The following is a 22,910-nucleotide window of genomic DNA, read 5'->3' as shown; positions in this document are numbered from 1 at the left end:
TAGGGAGCAGGGAGCCCGACGGCCTCTCCGCGCTGCCCCGCCGCCCGGGGCCCCTCACATCCCGCGGACGGGAGGAAAAGGGGCGCTGCCCCGGCGTCCCTCATCCGCGTAGGGATGAACGAGAGAGAAACGGTGGAAAGGAGACAGCGAGCTCCTGCGGGCGAGGATTCAGATGAGCGCTTCCCCAGCCCCGAGCCGCGGGCTCCGGGCGCTGTCACCACCTCCGCTCCGGGAAAGGGACCGGAGCAGCTCCGCCGCACCGCCTAGCCTGCGCCCTCCCCGCCCCGAGCTCCTCAGCCGGGCGGGCAGCGGGAAGGAACAATGGGGCAGCCCCAGAGGAAGGCGGACGGGGAAAGAGGGGACCCCCGCGCTCGCCCCTCTTCTCCCCCGGGGCGGGACACAGCTCCCCGCCGCAGCCGAGCCCCGTCCCGCCCCAGGGGAGAAGGAGGGCGGAGGGACGGAGCCGGGGAGGCAGGTCTCCGGGCACCGTTCTGCTCCGTCCCATCCCCACCGCAGCCTTCCTCGCCCCGGTCAGGTCCGACCCCCCGGCCCGGTTACCGCTGCCGTAGCTGCCGAGTCCTCCTGCGCGCCGGAGCCCGGCTCGCCGCTCGCGCCCTCCGTCGCCATCTTCCCGCTGTAACGGCTCCGGCGCGGAGCGCGGCGCGGAGCCGAGTGGCAGCCGCCGCCGCCCGGCGCTTAACCCCCTCCCCGCCGGCACCGGGCCCGCCGGCGGCTCGGAGCTTAACCCCTCCGGCGCCGCGCCAACGCCGAGCCGCCGGCTGAGGCGAGCGAGTCCCGGCGTTGGGCTACCGGGCGGTCGGTTTCACCTCCTCCCCTCCGCCCCCCGCCATCAGGCGGCCCGCAGCCAGGCGGAGGCGGGGGAGCGGGACCCCACGGCGGGCCGCCCGCCCGCCATGGTGGCTGAGGGGAGTGCCCCTGGCACGGCGCGGCCCGCCGGCACCGCTCGGCTCCCTGCCCGCCTCCGTGGCTCGAAAGAATGGAGGGAAAGGATAGAGGAGAAGAAAGAAAGAGCTTGTGCGGTGTGGGCTCGGCTCACCTGCCCAGTTAGACCCAGCCGAAGTCTTGGAAGGAAAGGTGTCTCTCTCTGCCTGGGGGTGCTGACAGGGGTGTGTCAGAAGGAGCACCTCTCCTGTCACCTCCCTGTGGAGGACCAGGGAGGACTCTGCTGTAGCTGCGCCTTGTTTATTGACATGTTTACACGCCAAAGTGGCTTCTGGCCTGTAAGGGTGCACTTTCATGCAGGCCTACGGCAGGGGGCCAGATTAAAGCCTCCGCATGCAGCCCTAAAGCTCACCTTGGACTACGGATGCCCTTTGCCATTCCAGACCACAACCTCCTCGCTCAAAACCTATTTTAACCTCTCCAAACTAAACCACTACCATACAGGCAGTCTGCCCCTTAGAGAAAATGCCATGCTGCCTGCCTTGAGGCATTACCTCTGTGCTTTTCTCTTACAGTGAGAACCCACTTGGTCAACTACAGATCAGCCTGAATGCACTCTCTTCCAGAACCAACATAATCAATGACAAGCAAAATCTGGGACCTGTTTGTTCTGCACCCACATATGACTTCCACATAGAACACAAACACACGGAACCTTGCAGGTCTCCTCTAATAGGGCTGCCTCACTTGTAAGTTTATACTGAATTCCCTTGGCACCACAACCAGACCAAAATGGACCAGTGCTTTTCCTTGATAATAGATAATGGATAATAGATAGCAAATGTTCTTCTAAGCATGCTTTAGCTAAGGATATGAGTGAGAACATACATGAACTTTCCCCTTGCATACCCAGAACGGGAACCAATTAGCCATTAGGGGAATAAACAACAGTAATATAAACAGTCTGAACAGAGCAGAATTCAGTGTGCAGAGTCCATTACAGAGCACAAAAACTCCAGTCAAACAGATGTATCCTAGGTTGAGGGTTGATTTTTTGGTATATTTTTTTTCCTTAAAAATCATCTAGCTCCCCGCCTACTCAAGTTTTACATTTTTTATGACTGTAGTGAGTGCTCATATTCTTTCCACTGCTGAAGCAGAGAAACTCCATTGATGTCGGAGCCCAAATCTACTTATTTTTCTTAGTTCCCAGAACTTTAATACCACTTAATTGGTTTCACGACATAATGTCTCTTGCTTGCTTTATTGAGAGCAAAGTAACATAATTATTATTTATATACAATTCTAACAGTATGTGGTTCTTTGCCATTGAGAAACTCATTGAAAAGTCACAGCTATCATCATACTTACTTTTCTCCAAAGTGCTTTTGAACTTATTTTGAACTTATTTTGAAAATAAAGTTTTTTAACTGGTTTGAGAAGATGTTTTCTCTTACTGAATCTTGTCTACCATTATCAATGTCCATATTTCCTTACTGTTTAACTTGCGTTGGAATCAACTGCTCACCATCACAGTTACCTAAGTGTTTTTCTATCAGAGCTGGTACAAAATATTCACACAACATGCTGTGTAAGTTTTATTTTTCAACTCCATCTGCATCACAGCAGTGATGTAGCAAAGGCTGCACCATTTATCTCTTGCCCTGCTGAGATCATAAACTCTGGTTTAGCTGATATTTCATCAATTACAGAGTGTACATTTATCAAAATAACAACGAATATTAGGTTAATCATACTTTACCATCTCAAGCTTGAAAACTGATCTCTCTTTCTTCATCTGAAGATAAACTTAGAAATGGTTTCTGAGAGAAAAAGGGGTGGATGGCTCAGATCTCAGCCAACAAAAATTAATGGGATAGATGGACCAGCATTACTTCAGCTTCAAGCCTGCCCCCAGACAACTAATATCCAGCACATCATCTAAGTGTTGGAACTTGACCTACTGTTGTGCTCGAAACGATGACAGGCATGCTTTTGAAGGGGAATGATCAAGATTTCTTCTTTACACCATTAAATTAATCATCACAACATTTTGAAAATATTGTTTTTTTGTAACCATATGAGCCTCTACCAGGAGCCTGTGTTTTTTAACGTTGTCCCCTAATGATAGCAACAAGACTTACTGGTGGCAGGAGGGCACTGAAATCCATATTGCATATTACCAGTCACTACCGAGAGTAAATCTCATACTATGTAGCATTGGTTTCTGCATCAGTGGTAGCAGTAGGGCCCAAAAGTATTTGAGATTTTGCTACTCAAGGAATACCTTTGACTTGTGACCAGCTCTCAAGTAGGAAATGTTTATTCTTTGATTGTTAGTGCTGCATCACTGAACAAGGTATTACCTCCTTTCTGGTTTCTCTGTTTATGCTACTTGCTCTACACTTTCAGTAATAGAGCACCTGCACACATAACACATGAATTCAGAGAGGGACAGGTTGGCTGTTGCTTCTCCCATAGTGCACTGTCATTGCTCTGCCTGCGCTATGCAAAATAAAACATCTCCTTAATGCAAGGCCAAACCACAGCCTTGCTAGCAGGGAGAAATTGTGAGTGCTTTTACAAATAATTTTATCACTACAGTAAGGCAAATGAGTTGCTTTGCTCAGAGAAAGGTGTTCATTATTTTACTGCTAGTTTACGGCTGGCAAACTGGAAGTAGTTTACTTTCTGCTCCAGTTTTACTAATATTGAGTGACAGAAAGGATAGGCCAAGCCTAGGAGCAGGCATTACAGCTGTGCTTTAAATGTGTTCCTCTCCTGTGATTAGAGAGCTGGCACATAAAGGTGGGAAGTCCACAGCTCACAGGATGCAGCTGCTGTGCGGAACACTGCTCATTCTCTCCATTAGCACGTGTCTGCTGTGATAGAAAATGCATGCCTTGGCTGTACATTGGCAGGGAAGCAAACTGCTATGGATCTAAATCATGCAGTGTATCGAGGTGTTACCACAATGCTATTAACCATACTCATGTAGCGACAGCAACAACAACAAAGTAAAATGGTATTTTATTCACACATTCCCCCCAAAATAGACTTGTACCTAAATTTAAAGCAAGCAGGAAATGTTGATCCCCCAAATACCTCAGCAATAATTGTATCACAGTCTTTACAAAGATCAGCCTAGTGCCATCTCTAGGCATTTCTGATTCACACTCATTTAGGACATGTCAAGCAGAGCTAAACAGCATCGTTCAGGTGCTGGACTGACCTCAGGGAACTTTGATCCTGGAGACTTGCAAGGATTGCAGAACACTGATAGCTGAACCGTTACCTTTTACCTTGGGTTTTGTGAATCATGGGTTACTTTGTCTGGAAGATGGCACTCTATTGTCTGGGTGAAATTGAACAGAAGGAGAATCAATATTCTAGAAGGCAAGTTGGCTGTTTTCTGAGGTTGCTAAACTAACATCAAAAAGGAAGGTGAAAAAGAGATAAAAATCGACCTGTTGAGAACAAAGTAGAATCTCCAGTGAGCATCAGCAGAAGAGGAGGTCTAATTGGCTATGCACAAAGAGCACAGCTAATAAATAAAAAAGTATTGGAATTGTTGATATATGAACATAAATTCAACAGTGCTGCATATTACTGTAAGTTAGTGAAGTGATTCACATGACTGGAATGTTGAAAACTGGCTGTAATCTGCTTAGAAAGGCACAAGTGGACGAAAATGGAAAAAGCTCTATCAAAATGATGTTCTGTGTGCCAACATTGTTGACATCTCAGAAAAGGATATTTGAATGTTTATGAATAATATTTTAATATTTTAAGCACAAACTGAAGTATTAGTGTCTACTGTAAACTTCACATCATACTACAGGACCAAGCTACAAGATTTTAAAGTATCTTTCACATAGGAAAACTGCTATCACTGAGGTTTCACCTTGATTGACATCATTCTGCAGTAGTGCAACATCTTGTGAATGCCTAAAAATGACAGGTGATGATTAAAGAAGTTTACCTTAATAAGGAGAATTCTGAATGAGAATTCATTTTAACACATGGAAAAGGAAAGCCAGATCCAGCTGGAATCCAAAATTTGAGAGTTTGGCATGCCTAACTTTTAGGAATTTGAGCCCAGAATGGAATCTGAAAACTAAAAATGGACGCAGTCTGTGAAACAACATTTATTTTAGAGTAGGTTTTGCAGTCTGTGTTATGCAAAAAGGAGGGGTCACACACTGATCTTCCTGAAGCTGCAATCTATAAGCTTTTATTCTATCAATATATTTCAAGTTTATGCTGCAGTGTCTGAAACAGTTGGGTATTTGTTAGCTTTGCAGCTGTCTCGCTATTGGAAATGAGTTACCCACATTCGCTATTAAGACTAAAAAGTGAGTACAGCATTTTAAGTGCTGGAAAGTTAAAAGTATCAGACTAAAAATGCATGAAATTGTTAAAAAAACAAAAAATGAAAATCCCTGTGGTACTTCTCACTTTCATTCATTTTCTCATGAAGACTGTGTACCAGTAAAGAATGTGATGTGGATCCACAGGAGATTGTTAACTGAAGAAATAAAGGTGCAGGAATCAAGACTTTTCATAACCAGTTTCCCTGAGCAGGCATGATGACTAATGTACTTTTACAGGCATCAGCACTTCCAGGCAGAAAACACATTTTTTCTGGACATAGGAAAAATGCATGCTGCTGTGATCACATTGGCTGTAGTGGCAACAGGCAGGGGAATTCAAGCTGCAACTGCCAGACTTGGAAGAGTTTGTTTCTTCACTGGCAGGATTTATGCAGTGATCTGCAGTGCTTGGAAGTACACTACCTCATTTTGGAATTTAACTCTTAGCCCACAGATCACAATGCTGTGAAATTATATATATATATTTCAGTAATTGTTAAATCACCTTATTGTACAATATCTCTTTTTAAATTCTGTTTTTGAAGAACGTATTGATCACTCTCCCTACTGTTTTGACATTTCTCCCTTTTCATTATGCAAAAGGTTAATTTTGAAATTTTCTAATGCTGCCAGCATCCTATGAGCAAAATTGAATCACTAAATGCTCCCCTGTAGGGATGAAGCTGTATCACTGCCAAGATGGACCACTGTATCTCAGAAGAAACTCGTCTGGAATTGAAATGATTTTGCACACAGTAGAGGCTGCCCTTTCTGCCAGAGCTCTACAGCTCTGAGTTCACTGTGCAAGTGCAGTACTGTATGTGGGCAACCACTGAGTGAAACAGCTTCAAGAGGAGCTTTACTCTGTAATTGTGGAAATCAGATCTTGAGGGAGGTTAATCAATTCATTGCCAAGAAGGATCAGTCCCAGTCAGGTGGTAACTACCTTAGCACTTGGATGAAATTTCTATATGGGGACTTGGTAATGAAACGTTGTTTGTATTGAAATGCTCCGCTAGGGAGAAATTCCCTTGCTAATGAAACAAAACTGCTTCAATAGGTTGTTAGCTCCACCACTGACATTGTAGAACCACAGCCCAGGAGAATTAGCTCCTGTGCTGCTGACATAGAACAGAAATCACTGTGCTGAGAAATTAACTCCCTCCTGGAAAACAAGCATTTGCCAGAGTAAAGGAACAAAATTTCTTGCCTGTAGGAAAGTAATGCACTTATGGATGCAATTCAACCTTTGCAATGTAACTCCTTATTTATACTCTTGTGGTTGAAAAATGATTCTGTCAAAAGACAGAGATCTGAGAGTGTGTGAGTTCCATAAACTGAACTAATATGATCTTATTGCCAAGATTCATAGTGACCTGAAATAAAGACAGGCAGCTCATGTATAATCCATGATTCAAATTTATGGCTAACAGAAGTGCTGTTGAATGTTTTAATCAGAAAAAAAAAAAAAAAAAATCAAGTAAGACAGACTTTCATCACAAAAATCACAAGTAAAAGTGGTGAAATTATAATTGATGTGGCATTTGGTATGTGTGTAAAATGTTCTTATTTACATATAAATGAGAAAGGAAGAGGAAAAGCAGTGAGCAGGAGAGAGATAACCCTGTGTAGTCTTTCCTGGTAAGCCCCTTTCCTGGTAAGCATCTTTCAATCTACAACTGCACTGGAATCTTTAAGTAAGAGATTCCAGATTCTACTTCAGCTGTACTGTTTCAATTCTGGTTATCTGTAAGACTGCATTAGAATTTTACTCATCTCTCAAGACTGTGATGTTTTACTCAGTCACTTAAGTTGCCTGGGACTTTGGTTCTCAATGTGTTAGTTGGGTACCTTACTGAGAACTAAATAGGAGTGCAATTCTAAAAATGAATATGAACTGAGTGTTTTGAAAAAAGACCACCACAAATACAAAGCAAAACAAAAAAACTACCTAAACCAACACAACCAATAAACCAACAAGAAAATCATGCTTGCAATCCTGAGTTTTGTCAACTCTCCATGGATGCTGGTGGCTCTCCTGTCACCTGAGATTTCCTCAGAGATTTCAGGACTGGGTATAAATACAAGCCAGAGCTCTGTGGGTCTGCTGCAACAATAAATCCATATAAGCATAATGACTTTAAAAAATATCTCCACACTGAATAATCTACTGGACAAATGTATTAAGAAACGGAAAGTCTGTGGATTTGAAATGAGGAATATTTACATAATATTTAATTTCTACTGTTTTAAAACAATTATGATTCAAAGAAAGACATCACTGGATTCCTGATCAGCTAGAAAACATATTGAACAGATTCTTAAATAAAATAATTATTTTAAAATAAGATATTTTTTTGTTATATCCCTCCTATTCAATGGTGCTAAATGTATTGGTTTTTTTTTTACTAAATAGGTTCTGTATCATTTGTGAGAAAATAAAAATACATTCTGATACTTCTGATACTTCCGATAGTGGTAGCTTTTCTGTCAGGTAACACAGTAGCTGCTATTAAAGCATCACGATGTCTTAGAGTCTGATGTTATCTGAGCAGTTATTCTGATGGAAAAACAAAGATGAAGAAAAGCAGAGTGATTTGCTAAGGACCACAAAACTGTTCAAAGGCTGTAACTGAGAAAGAAAACCTTGGAATACCAGTTTGCTCTTACCAAGGTGTCCATCTGAATAAATACAGACATCGAATGAACTGCAATTTAGATGTCCCTGTGCCAAGATAAAGAGATTGCATTGGAAGAGAAATAGTACTTTAAAAAAAAAAAGCAATATCAAAAAGGAATGCTTTCACAGATGGGCAAGACTGCATTTCAGTAAGATTTGTTGTACTCTGGACTGCACATACCACTGAGATACAGTGGTATTTGTATAAAAACACCTCACAGCCAAGCTGCTCTTTTGAATTCAGTGTATGGTTTGTCCAAAGGAAAAGAAAAAGTTTATTGTAAAAAACCAGTGATGTCAGGGAGGGCAAATTTATTCCAATTAGAAGTAGAAATGAACGCTTGCAAACATTTCCTTTGGAAAAAAGGCTTTGTTACTGGAAGATAACAGGAGTTGAAAGGTATCTCAAAATATGAAAAAAACCCACCACATGAGGAATTTGGCATCTGTTTAGCCATTGAAAAGGTTTTTCAGGCATGCAGCCTCTAAGGAGAGACTTGTTTCACTATGGAAGCACCAGAGCAGAGCAGCCTAGACCAAAGCTGCCTCTCACACCAGCAGTCCAAAGTGGTCCCTGTCTCGCCTGTATCTGAAGTCCCTTTGAAAGCCTATGGGATGCTGGTTGCTAGGCAACACCCAAGGCAATGGTGTTTATAGCATTAGGTATTAATTATTGTCATGGGTCTTTTCTATGGAATATCCTGAAATATGCAATTAGACACATCACAGGATAAGTTGTTTTGCATTCTGATGGACAAGCGTTATTAATCTGCAGAAAATTCAGAACCTGACAAATTCTTCAAAGGTATCTGACTGTGCCAAGCCTAATATTTGCTTTTTATCATGCTCATGTTTTGTAATTGCAGCTGGGGAACTGGAGCAACAATATGGTTATCGTAAGCTGTTTAAAGGTTCTGAACTGGAATATAATATTGCTTCATTTGTTTTCCTGAATATAGTTCCTAGCTCTAAACTGATCCTTACCAGCACTTTATATAGCTCAGGTCAGTAGTTTTTAATTTAATTTAGTTAGTAATTAGTATTTTTTTAATAGCTCAGGTCAGTAGTTGAGCAAAAACTTATATGAAATAAGGAATATGAATATGAAATATTTAGGAACATGAATATGAAAGCTCTGAAATAAAAATATTTATTAGCAACACAAGTTAAAACACAAGTGGAAATAAACACTCAACAAAATAAATATTGTGCAAGTGACAAGGCTTAGCATGTCCCTCCAGATGAGCCTTTTCATGTCATTTATGACATTGGTCACATAATGGACTCATTTCATTGGGAGAGTTAACATAATGGTAGCAGCTCTTTCTTCACTAACAATGCCTACTGGCTAATCATCACTGGAATAACAGGGTGAATACAAGGGCCCTTTCAGGCTTATAGGGATGTTAATCCATTATATGAGACAGGTTATACTCCCTGAAATGCGATGGGCAGCCGAGACTCCAGTTAGTGCAAAGAAAAATGGCATTCCTGCTAAATCAAGTGATTACCAAAGGCAAAAACTTAACAAGAGTACTGAAAAGTCCTGTGAAGTGACAATGACAAAATGTAACCGACACCAAAACAAATACATTACTGTCTCAGTGCATGAACTGAGTAATGAAAAGATTAGAGAAAGAAATTGCTAGACTTTTATCAATTACAGAAAGAGAACGTGCTAATTATTTTCTAGTTGAAAGAAAGAAGTTGAGACTGTGGAGGGGAGAAGCTCAAGTAGACACTGGTAACAGGCTGTGTATCTGAAAGTCCTTGTCAACACAGGGACTTCTCCCACGTCTTAAATACATTACCATTTGTACAGAAGGAGTATGCAGTGCAGCAAAGGTGAGGAGGAAGCACTTTGGCTTGGCCTGCCTGTAGACGAGGCACATGTTAGAAGTAACACTCCCCTCTTCTGTTCCCTGAGTCACCTTACATTGGATAGATGTGTGGAAGAAAACTTTCATGAGTATTGATGTCTGATAAACTGTTGTGAGATGCTTCAGGAAACAAAACATTTTTTCAGATGGGTGCAGCTTCAAATTCCCATAGAATATGCTAGCAAGCAAAATGATCAGGTAGGGAAAAAGAATTGTAAAATCAGAAAAATTCAGAACCCATCTTCCTCCAGTAGATCATGTAGGGTCTGGATGCTCATTGTCAACCAAATGGGAGCAGGAGGTATGAATGTTTCACAGCTCTCTTCACAGCAGTTTTTAGCTCTGAGATATAACCATTCAGTACCTGATGCTGCTGGTTGTTTGTTTTTTTCACTGCTTCCAAAGAACCTACTGCTTCTGACTAGAAGGGTATGAGGAGAAGCCATTTAATTCACCATTCTGAAGGACACTCAAATGACAAAGTTACTTTCCTACGTTATTCACAGAAGAAATGTTATTACATGCAATCAAGAAGAATGTGAATTTGGACTGTTTTTTCCATGCATAGAGTCTAGTGAAAATACTGTGTGTGTGTATATATATAGTAAATGAGACTTTATGTTAGGGAAATCAGTTTTGTTTTGTTTTTAATGAAAATGTTGTTCCACAAAGGTGTTATTGATAGAGAAAGGCAGAAATTAAATTATTCTTCTTGAAATAGAAAACTAAAATCTAGTAATTTTGCAATGAATGAGAGAGCATGTATCAGTAAGATCATATTGCTCAAACATTCATTACATGGAATAAATTTCTACAAGTTAGCAGATATTTTCCTTTGATAGCACTTTTAAAACAGGTGGATTTGCTGTCATTGTCTTGTTCTGAGAAACCAGGATGTACTGCATGATGGCAACCATTAATTTCAGGATGGCTCAGGATGCATTTCTGTAGTAGAGTGACCAATACAGTTTGTTTACATGATAGGACTTACATAACATCCTACAAATAGGTGTGACTCATATCCTGCTTTAAAATCCTCATTATCTACTCCTGATATTTGTTTGATCATCATTCTCATTTTCTCTTACTAGTCTGATTTGAAAGCCCTAAATAAAAATGGAAATGAACTATGTATCAACATTCCCTATTTTTCTTACATTCTGGGGAGTATTTGTACTTTCCTGAATCACCCTGTAGAACTCCTAGTCATTTGACACTGTGAACTCTGGGCTTCACGTCAAGATTTATTCATTTACTACAGTATATTTTCTTTAATTTTTCTAAATAGAAATAACTAAAATTTATCTTATGCTCCTTTGATCAAAAATTTTCCAGTAATTTATTGTATTTATTTACAGACTCTAACCAAAACCTTCAACTCATTTATGTTTTAGTGTCTATCTGTGATATTGTTATGCTTAACCCAGTTGTTTCAGCAATTAGTTTTCTCAGGCTCAGATTAGACCTTGGTACTACCTTGCCCAGCAAACCTGGAGTACGTTTTGGGGAAGCCTATATCCTGCAAGAAAACTGCCTTGGGTTAGGAACTTATACTTATGAAAACGTTATTTTGGTTATTTTGGAGAAAAGACAGGAGCAGGGCTATTATCAGAGCTTTTAAAGGTTCTGAAAACTCAGTCCTGCTTTGTGGATAAAGAGTTTAAAGAATCTGAACACAAGCAGTAGTCCTTAGTGTAGAACAATTTCACCTTCTTCTGTGTCCTTGAACTTTGTCAGAGGTAACACAATTGATTTCATATTTGTGGGAGACCACATTCTTGGCTGTTGTATAAAATGAACAGCCAAGAGAACAAAACAGTACCAATGTAAGTCAGTTGTGGAGCTGGCTCCAGCTTGCAGTTAACTTAAGCCCAGTACAGTGTTTTTCAGTGACATTAAAATACAAAACAAAAAATCTCTCCAAGTTAGTGATCTACAGTGCTGAGTAAGAAGAGCTTGACCCTATTGTCCCCTCTAGGTAATTTTTTCTAGTACTTTTGCAGAAGAGGCCATTCTTGCAGAGTTAAACTATCAATATTACAATAGGAAAAACATCATTTGTTCCAAGAGTCACTTATTCTCAAGAAACAGAAATGCAAAATATCACTGGTTCCTAGCCTTAAGATGCTAAAAAGAAACCTCTTTCCTCCTGTCAGAGATGCTGCTTTGGGAAGAGGCTTTGTTAAGTGCTTCAGTCTGGTGGATTTTCCTTTAGAAAAACTGTTGGCAGCATTTGTGATAGAGCTAGAAATGAACTTAGGTCCAAAATCAAATAATGTTCTCTGGGGTTTCAGGTTGATTTCACTGATTCCTATTAACTAAAATGATATAGAGCTGATATTCAGTGCCTGTAGCTCAATTTCAATTCTTGCAAACTCATTCGCATGAGCTTTTTTCTCCCCCACTTCTGAAAAGTAGTGCTGAGTGATTAATAAGGAATATTTACTTTCAAATCTAGCCATGCTCTCTACAAAACCTCATATTTCTCTAGTTCTATTTAACTGGAAACATTTGCTAATTTGCTTTCATTTTCATTGCAAAGGGTTATTTCAGTAAAAGCTAAAATTCTGATACTTCTATGGAAAACACAATTTAAGATCAGAGAAATTCAAACATATTTAAATGGACTGTTTAAACAGCACCCGTTTTCATTTTCATATTCGTAGTCATAGCTAAGCTAAGCTACACTGGTATATTTTCGGTTAAATGTACAAGAAGAACAATAGATCATTTCTAGGGAAAGTTTTGTCTTTATCTGCTAGCTTTCCTATTCAGTGAGAAACTCTTGAATTACTTTCTTGTTTGGAAACAGAGGCCTCCTTCATCTTATGCACTCATAACCCAAGAGAACAAAAAATCATTACAGTAGTTACTGAGAGCTAAAAAGACAGATTGGTGTAGGCAATTGTGAAGTGTTCTCAGGACACAGAATTAGAAAAGCTCATTTGTCTGATTTACAGCTGCCTTCTTAAAAGATAGATCAGTACACAAGATCTGTCCAGTGCTACAAGCATGTTGTGGTGAATAATAGGCAGAATCTCAACCACGCAGGAAAAATAGTAATGGATTTTTCTGTAGACTGAGACTTCTGTATTGTTCTTACTAAGCCATTGTGTAGTTTTTAGGATGAAACACTTCTGATTCTGTAAAAATAGCTTGCTCTGACTTTCTAACTTGCGTATCTTTATATTTTTGTTTCTGAGAGCTGTACTGCAGTTGTGTGATTTGTTTTGTTTGTTTGTTTCTACCTATTTTCCTAATTAGTGTTTACTTATGCTCTGTTTTCCCAACATAATGGTGCATGAATAAGCAGGAACACAGTACAGTTTGTCAGACTGTTCTAAATATTCTGGCAATTTTAGAAACTCGTTGGTCTCACTGGCTGCATATAAATAAAATGACCTACATGATGCAGGAATGAAAGAAACGCAGTTGAAAATAATGCGTTCATTGACGTAAGTAAACCATGACGGATAGGAAAGGAGCCTGTGCTATTGGTGCCAAGATCACTATAGAAACAGAATGATCTCGTGGCAAAATTCAAAATGCTAACAACTGAAGAGAGGCACAAAGCCTATGAGCGCAACAGAGAAGAAGGAGAAAAGCTACCCATGCCTCTGCTGATAAGGCAGTAAGGAATCCTGCCACTTAAAATGCCATACCAATGTTCATGATTCCCATTGCTCCATGATGCGTGAAACTGGAGGAGATAAAACTTTTCGTGTTGGAATTGCAATCACTCACCTTTCTATATTTGTTCTAGCTCTCCTGTCACAAAGCAGATATTGTAAACCACATGTGATCTTTTGGAGAAGTTTCTGCAGTTCTCTTGTATATGTCTATGTGAAACAGTAGGCTCTACTTCAAGCTTAGAACTTCCCAGCCTCCCGTAATTCCCTATCACATGAGGCAATGGGGAAAGTCCTGTATTTTGTATGGAGACAAAAATATGTGGTTTGTGAACTTCTGTGATTATGGCTGTGGCCATATTAACTCTCCCTTGACTGAAAGAAATGATTGCTACTCAAGACAGATTTCTCAAATCTGAGCAGAACAATGACAAAAAGGTTTATAAAACATACAAGATAGAATTTCAACAAACCACTGCAGAGGAAGTTTAATCAGGACAACATAATGGGAGACAGACAGGCTGACTAGAGGTGAAGCAATATCTTTGAAAAAGAAAATATATCTGATCTAAGATTAGAATGTACTTATTCTGAGGAAGAAAAGGAGGAAAAGAAATCCCATCCCCCTCCCTGGAAGCATTCAAGGCAAGGCTGGATGGGACTTGTGGGAGGTGTCCCTGCCCATAGTGGAGGGTTGGAACTTACAATGATGATCTTAAAGGCCCCTTCCAACCCAAACCATTCTATGATTCTGTGGTGATGTAACGGAAGTCTGTTACACAGGAATTGTTTCAGAGAGGCTGGGGAAAGACATTGTACTGGACCAAACTTGCTTAGCAATTACCTAGATATTTTTCACTTTAATTTCCATTGCAAGTACCTTGACTTCTTAATTAACGGCATACTAGAAAATGAAGAATTAATGATAAGACAATCACCATTCATTTCCACTGAAGTCTTGTGATATGTGGAAGGATTCTAATCTTCACCATCTTCTAATAAATTACACATTTAAATACAAAATAAGAATCTTCTTCAACGAGGGCTGTTTCTTGGTTAGACACTTCAGAGTCAGTGTAAGGACTGCCATCACCTGCTGCGCAAACAGCCTTGTTAGCACATGAGTGGTGTATGAGATAGAGCCATAGTTCTTTTTTCATCTCATTCTTTCCTCCCCTCTCTGCTCACCTCTGTTCCAAATTTAATAAGAGTTGGGTCATTTCAAAGGGAGAGTACACCGGTTCACGTGTAGCACTCATGTGGCTGGAGCTTTGTAGATGGTCAATGGCAATCCCTCAGAGGTTCACAGACATATTCAGCAAATGGTTGAAGATTCATCTGCTCTGCTCCACTGTGAAAAAAGATGGATCGCAGCCAAGCTCTGGCAAAACATGAAGTGAGTACAAATAGAGAGAAAAAAAAGCACCCTTTATAGTACCTAATTTGATGTAAGAATAATATTAGAAAATTGCTAAGACACTGCATAGAATATTGTCATTTTGTAGATAGAGTGTGATTATGTCATTATAACCTGAGTTCCCTTCCAAGGCAAACAGGGGAATCTCTAATAAAGACAGTCTGTACACTTAGCTCTCTTTTTATTCCTTGTGTATAAGTCATACCTATATATTTGACTGATGACTATTGTCAAGTAATAGAAAGTCAGCAAGAGCCACTCTTCTTATCAACTTCTTTGTTGCTTTATTGATCTATTTTCTTGTCAAGTGAATTGTCCATGAATAAGGGGTGCTTGCTGAAAGGCAGATAACGTGGGCACTTCTCAGCATTAAGATAACATGTATGTACAATACTGAGAGAGAAATATTTCAATGTGAGAAGAAAAAACAAAGCAACAACGACTAGTGGTAGCATGACTTGATTTCAGATTACACAGCATGAAGCCCATCTCCGGAAAGATATTTGCTGCCCACATCATCCTGTGGTATTATTAAATCCAACAAGAATAATTGCACATATCTAGGAATGCTTCCAAGTAAATTTGCTTAATGATCTTAAACTCTAAGGAATAGATGTCCACCTATTGTTTAATTATTTAATCTACTAAATGACATGTTCATAATGTAGCAGCTTATCTGCCCACCAGTACAACACAGCGGGAATATAACTCTGTAATTGTTCTGTTCTGCTTTCCCTTTTGGCTGAAGAATCCAAACAGGAACTTTCATAGTCTACTAGGACACTGGAGCTGCTCAGAAAGGCAGTCACCCACTGATCCTGCAATTACTTCAAGTGGAAAAATAAAATAGTCCACAAAGAGTAAAGCATCTCAGCTCTGTGGGACTAGACTTGTCTCAGTTCCATGGCTTCTCTGTGGCTTAGGGAACTGGTACCCAACTTCAGTGTACCAACAGCTGCACAGAAAAACACTCACTTTGACATGGTTATTCCATAATGATGCTTGCAAGCATACCAACATTTTCAGATATTTTCTTATGCACATATTGTTTACATATGTACACACACACACATCTAATATATGTAGATGTTTAAAAATTATGAAAAATTAAAAGCTTGGGCAGAAATTTTTTGCAGAAATTTTGATATCACACATAATACAGATAAATGATCCATGCTTGTGTTCTTACATGTTTGTGTACCTACATGCAAATGCTATATATTAAAGATCAAGATTTTATAGACACCAGCAGCCTGAATATGAATCCATCTAAATTACCTCCTCTGGATCTTCAGATCATGCAGATTCTGTCTGATACAGTCCCTCATCATGGGATGATTCCAGAACAAATGCATAGTTTTGTTTTGTTTTGTTTCTTCTGATGTTTCTGAAAAGCTTCAATGTCAGTCAGACAATCTGAATGGGAAAATGATGAGGATCCTGCAAGGCTGGGAAATTGTTTCCTGTTCTGCTGTTCTGTGTTCTCCCCTGACCAACCTTTCTTAAGATTCCAGGCTATTTTTTCTTTTTGCTTTTGGCTGACTAGTCTCATAAAGTGTACGCGCTAGCTGGCCAGCCAGTACATGCCTGCTGACTGAGCAGCTAGATGAGGCTGAATAGACAGCACTGAATTCTTTCTGCCTTTACTTCAGAAGTACCAGTAAGGTCTCTCCTCTTTAATCAATCTCTAGATTTCAGTCTAGACACTTGTTATACTTGAGATCTCTACCCATCTGCCATAGAGGGCTGAAACTGGTCAAGGAATACAAAAAATAATAGTATGGGGAACTGGCTGCTACCCAGCTAAAATGAGAAATAAAGGATTTAATAATGTTAGCTTCATGTCATAGGTTGGAAAATAAAGCAAAGATGCCTCAAAAAAGACAAAACTAGGTCTATCTACTGTATGTTCAAAGTGGCTTAGGAATGATTTTTGGCTTTTCTCCAGGAGCCCTGCAGTAGAAAACACAAATCTAGAGAGTCAATAGCCTATTCCTGAATGAAAGCAAGGGCTGAGAGCAGACCCCCTTCATGTTTTTTTGTATTTATGGAATAACAATGAAGTGGTAGGCTGCTGCCAAGAAAGCTATTCACCAGCATGTGATATTATTTGAAGTGTTTCATCAAAGCAACTGATTTTTCTGTACATTTGAAAAGAGAAACCTAAGTGCCACAGGACACAGGGAACCAAAGGTGAGGCTGTGCCTTTGGTTATCACTGTGAACAGAGTGTGCTGGGTACCCAGCTCATTCCAGGAGCAGCCCTCAGGGAGGTTGTGTCTCTGATGCACAATGCTCTCCTTCTTTGCCTTGAATAAGAGAGAGAAAATTATCGTCTGGTCTCCCTGAACCAGTTGCTTTGCAGGGAAGGAGTGAGGTGAAGAGCTCTTTGCTTTAGCCTGAACTAAGAAGTGCTTCTAAGGTCAGAAAGAAGACTGTTCCCATCGATATGGGCAAGAAGTAGGACAAGTTGGGTCAACATAATGTAATATATGATAATAAAGACTCTCTGCAATGTCTGGAGTTTCTCATATTTTCATCTGACACTAAAGAATTTTCCTTCATAACTGACTCACAAGAATAATTTCATTATTTTTTTCTGTTGAAACACTGTGTATCTTCTCTTTAATTTTTTATTTGTTTGTTCTTAGGTGTTTTTGTTGTTGTTGTTGTTTTTTGCTGTCTATTCATGATATGAAGAGAAAGCTACCATGCGTAATTAGGCTCTGGTTTTTTCTGTTCCTTGTTCTTATGCATTCTTCTAGAACTGAGAGGTTATTTTAAATGGTTTGCATTTGGAAACTAGAGTTTGCCTTTGACTGTGAATGCATATCATAAATTCTGTACTGCTGACAATAACTGCTTTCATTTTAGCTGGGACCAAAGAAAATTTTTGCACTTACGGTGAACTATGTCTCATGGGTGTTAAGGCAACTCTTTAGTGCTTTTTTTTTTAAACGTCTTCTGTAACAAGTGGAAATGATAGCCAACTGGTCGGCAAAATATTATTCTAAGATTTATTGCAATATACCAAAAAGAACACATTTCAAAAATAAAAATGATTGCTTGAGTCACAGAGAAACAGATGGGCATGAATTACTCAACTAGCTAGAATGAAAAATATACTCAAAGTGAATTAAATGCTGGTGGGATGAAAATTAAGCTTTTTTTTTTTTTTTTTTTCTGTTGAAGTGAGAATGCAGTCCTACTTGTAATGGAAAATTATTCACCCCACACTGTAGTGTAAGACAAAATCTATCACACTGGAAGACGGTATTACTAGACTGTAGGAATAAAAGCTCTCACCAGTAGAATGGATTGTCTCACTGAAAACTACAAATATAATTTAAAATTTGGCACTTCTGGACAAAAAAAGTATGCTTTCCATACGTATTTAAAGCTTCTGCTGAGCATGTAGAACAAACAAACAAAAGCTTTTTAAATGTGCTAATGCTGCGAATCCTTTCCTTTGTGTTAACTTGCTATGAGATTTCATCACATTTTTGTCTCAATAGATCTCACTGTTACCATTAATTACAATTTGGTTTCCAGAAGCACTGCGTGTTCCTATAGAATCTATCACTTCATCTTAGCCTTTCAAAGGGCAAGTTCTGTAATAAAACTGAAATTGCTAAATATCAGTTAATTCCCACAGTAATTATTTAAGTATTATTTATATCACTGAAATCCAGAGAGATCTTAGCTAAGACTGAGGGCCTTTGTACTAGATAATATCTAAGAGTAAGTTTAATATTCTTAACCACATTAATCCAGCTCAATTGAGAATGGCCACTTTACAAAATATCAGCTGTGTCGCAGTGATCAGCCTTTTATAAGAGTGGTTTTAGAGAATGACCTAATTGTTCCATGCACTTGGGGCAGCTGAGCTGCTCTGAGTTCCCAGCAAACTGCAGGAAAACATCTTTATTCTTTCTGGGCACCCAGAGCAGTGCCAGCCACGACTCTGTGGGAAAAGCACTGCAAGGCTAACCACAGGGCAGGACCACTTCCGTGCATGGCATGATTGTGTAAGCCTCTGACAAATTTTTAGCCATATTTTTCTACCCACTGGTGAGCAGACTTGACTTTTAGCAAGCTGTGGTACTGATGTTTGGGCTGTCACTGTTACTTTACTTGGGGATAACACAGGTTGTTAATGATGTTAATTTTACAGAGCTAAAACAAGATAGCTTTTGTCCTAAGGGACTATAGTCTAAGTAAAGAAACTACAGACAGATGTACTACAAGAAATAAAATCTTCCTTATTTACTAGGTGAGGAACATGAAGATCTAATATTAAAATCTTTTGCTGTGCAGGTTGATGGGAATTTTGCTAGTGAGAACTGGATTGTTTTTCTACCCGCAGATACTGCAGTGTACAGGCAACATATGGTGGAGATGGGAACTGAAGGCAGCTTTTCTGAACTCCGGACTAGAAAATGGACTGAAAGAGCTCTTGTCTTGGCTAGAGTTTGGTGGGCATGTGACCACTGCACAGTACACTACTGACATAATTGCATTTATTCAGCGGAGTGGTCAATACAATTATTTCCATCCCAATGCCAACGTCTGAAATTTTGACCACACCAGAAAGTGCCCTTGGGAACACACATATCCTTGAGGAGGAACACTACAATTTTAATAATCACTCCAAAGAGCTCATCAGGGGCCCAGTTGCGATGCATTTTTTACCATCTGGTTCTAATCAATCTTTGCATGGCACCATGCCTACCATACAAAGGTTTCCTGCTGTAAAATGACATGTTACTGCACAGTGGCTACTCATTATTTCAGTCACTATGTCCTCACAATGTCAGGCAGTGCCTAGGGGGTCTAATAAATGTATGTGCTCCAGCGAGGAGTGTGGTGCAAGAGAAATGTTCGTAATGGACTTCACTTCATTACAGCTGGCTGCAATGATTTTAGATGTTCCCCGCATTTCAACAACATCTGAGCATCACAGAAGACATTTACAAGCAGAAGAATGGCCACCCTGCAGCACACAATTAAAGATGAAGAATAAAGGATAGCAGGATGCAGTGCTGACTGAGTGAAGGATGAAGTGGTGGTGTTACGCAGTTCACTTCTCCCTGCACAGATTTCTTGATTTAACAGAGGACAATGTTGCTAAGGCAAAAATATCACAACACTTAAATTCTGTTGGAAGGGGTTCACTCTGGCCTCAGATATCACAGCATAAAATGTCTTCTGAAACAAGTGAGATTACATAAAACAGAGTTAAGTGAAATCACATGTACAGCAATACTGGATGTTTTGTTTGTGCAAGTCAATTTTAAATGCAGTAACGCTTGTGGATTTTCCTCTCTCCCCAAATAAAATTATTTTAATGAGATAAAATACCCAAGCACTAATTATACATGGGGCTCAAAGGACCATGCACAAAGCTGTTTATTGTGTTCAGAGGAGGGCAGGACATTTTGGTATGCCAGATGCATGTGCTTTATTCCCCCAGTGCCCTTTTCTCTGGAGCCCCCTCTCCTGCTCTCCCGCTGCCCTCTGTGTCCTCTCAGCTGCCAGATGCTTTTTCCAGAGCCTGCCCGGGAGCTGTGGAGCACCCTGAGGTGGTGGCCCTCACATCTGTCACCATCTGGTACTTCTCTTGCCCCACTGTTGTCACGACTCTGAGTGTAGTGCATATCTCATGCGCTTCTAGCTAATAATTCATGTGGATATGGACAAAACATTGCCTGTGTCCAAGCCATGCTTGTCTTAACTTTTTAGGATCCTTTGCTTTATCAAGATAGTTTCACAGTGAGGATCAGGTTTAATTCAGACTAAATGCATAGAAAAGATTGTGCATCAATTCTCACTCATGCCCCTATGGAGATGATTTTGTAGTGATTTCTCCTTTGCCTGAGATTAGTGCCAGACCCCGCGTGCATTTCCATTTGTTTCTCAGCAGAGTGGTGAGCTGTAGGAGGATATTACTCATGGTTCCCTGGTTTACTTTTCCGATAAGGAGAAAACTTCCTTCAGAAGGAGAAGCGTCTAGTTTCAGTACTTGAAAAATCTTCCATAATAGGTACAACAGCAATGCACAAAAACTGCAGAAAACTCTAGGTTGTGCTCCATACATAATGTTGTCCTCAGATGTAAATCAAGGCCTCCCAGGATAAGCCTCAAATGCCAGCAACAACCACCGTGTCCCTGAGTATTTAGGTCATTTGCACTCCTCCTTGACCCTGATACTGCTACTACGCTGAGTATCACTTTATTCTGGAAAAAACCTCTTTGATTTACACAAGGCTTCTTGTGAAAGAAAGTGCCTGGAAATTTATTGTTGTCTGAATACATTTCTTAAGATTATGGAAGTAGTTTGGAGATACCAAACACTGTGTAAATATTATGACAAAATATTGTGTTTTCACAAAGATTTTGCATGCACAGAGGTAGTCAGTGACAGTCCACGGTGGGAGCAGTAAAATCCTTCCCATTTAGAAAGCAGAGCTGTGGGGAACATCTGAGCAGAGAATAAGTGCAGTCACCGAAACCCTGCTCATCTTCTCTGGCATTTAAAGCACACTATTCTGGAGTCATGTGAAATTAAACCCAGGGAAACTAGGCATGCACCACCAAAGCCACTTTGGTCCAGCTGAGCTCCACGCCTCCTGCAGCCTCTCTGGAGGCCATTCAGATGTGACCTGCACGTAACAGGGAGGCTGAAATTAGACGATCATTGTGATCCTTTCAAACCCAGGCCATTCTACGATTCTATGATTCTGCAATTCTATGATTCTGTGCTATGGAGGTGCCTCTCAGCAGTATACATTCAAGACTCTGAAAGTCAAATTTCCAATGAGCATTCCTGTGGAATCTGAATATAAAAGATAGCTGTGCAGCAGCTGAGAAAACACAATTTCCACCCTTATTGCTTCCCAGTGTTAAATCTCATGTAGCCAGGTTAATTTAAATAAATCTGCTACCAGCAGTTCAGTGATTCTTATAGAAAATGCAATTGCATTTACTGATATACATGCACAAATGTATTTCCCACATGTTATGTGCTCAGAGCTCACTGGTAATTTTTTTTCATTATATCAAGTACTCCAAATATGTGAGTTTATAAATACAAATGTAAACAGAATGTAGAAGACTGTTGCATTTTCATAGTTAATAGTTAATACAGAAAGTTAAATTTCAGAGTTCCAGCCTTGAGAAAGATACTTAATACCTCCTGAGAACCACAGAAGTTGAAAATGGATGGCGAATAAATTTGAAAGGTAGAAGGGAAAGGTAGCTTTCCCTTCCCTCATAAACTGTCATAGGTAAATACTTGGGTATAATGCTTTGCTTGTTCACCCTCTCCAGGCATCAGACAGGTAATTACACTGGATTTGGGTCTCACGGTGACAGGCAAAACCCGCCAGTTCGTGTAACCCAGCAGCCTACATCCGTGGTAGGAAACCCCAAACACAATGCTCTCGGGGCTCTGGTTGGTGCTCAGGAGCAGCAGGAGTCAAGGCAAAAAACTCCGATTCCTGCCCTGATTTCTTGTCTTCAGGGAAGTTAAAAAATAAAAAATAAAAATAAAAACAGCCCACATTAAAGTAAGTGTAACAAGAAAAAAGAACAGATTTTCTTGAAATCAATTCTTTAAATTAGAATGCCATGTGTACTAATTCATAACTGTGTTCAGAATCGGCACTAATTAGTTACATATATCCCTGTTATTTTCTCTTCCTAACACAGAGCAGACAGCCCCTATATACACTATTGGCAGTTATGAATAAGAAGGCTTCCACTCTATGCTCTTCTAGGTTATGGAATCTAGCACAGAAATATGGGATTAATTAAAATCCACAAAGTACAGTAAGAATATATTCTCTGCCACGTGTGCCAGGAATCAGCAGGTGGTGGGTCACGTATTTAGCACTGCAGTATAAAGCTGAGCAAACCCAAAAGGGACCCCAGCCCACAGATAGCCTCAGCAGCATTTCTCAGGTGTGCCCATGCAAGTTAAGAATGGGGCAAGGAAGACCCTTGGCTTCTGGGTGTCTGAGTCCAGAGA

The 22,910-nt window shown here is 40.2% G+C and overlaps 1 protein-coding gene across 1 annotated transcript in view; it reads right to left on the bottom strand.

Annotated features, from left to right (window-relative positions):
- The window catches only part of CTTNBP2 (cortactin binding protein 2), a 74,233-nt gene extending 73,591 nt beyond the window's left edge, over nucleotides 1–642 (bottom strand). The window contains 1 exon segment of the mRNA XM_042872307.1: nucleotides 559–642. Coding sequence (XP_042728241.1) covers nucleotides 559–627 — 69 coding nt within the window. The 5' untranslated portion in view covers nucleotides 628–642.
- Between the last annotated feature and the right edge of the window lie 22,268 nt (nucleotides 643–22,910).

This window comes from Lagopus leucura, unplaced genomic scaffold (genome assembly GCF_019238085.1).
Source record: "Lagopus leucura isolate 7727_CA_CO unplaced genomic scaffold, USGS_WTPT01 Super-Scaffold_100008, whole genome shotgun sequence".
Taxonomy (NCBI): domain Eukaryota; kingdom Metazoa; phylum Chordata; class Aves; order Galliformes; family Phasianidae; genus Lagopus; species Lagopus leucura.
The sequence above is the reverse complement of the archived record's forward strand: the minus strand, read 5'-3'. Positions and strand labels throughout refer to the sequence as shown.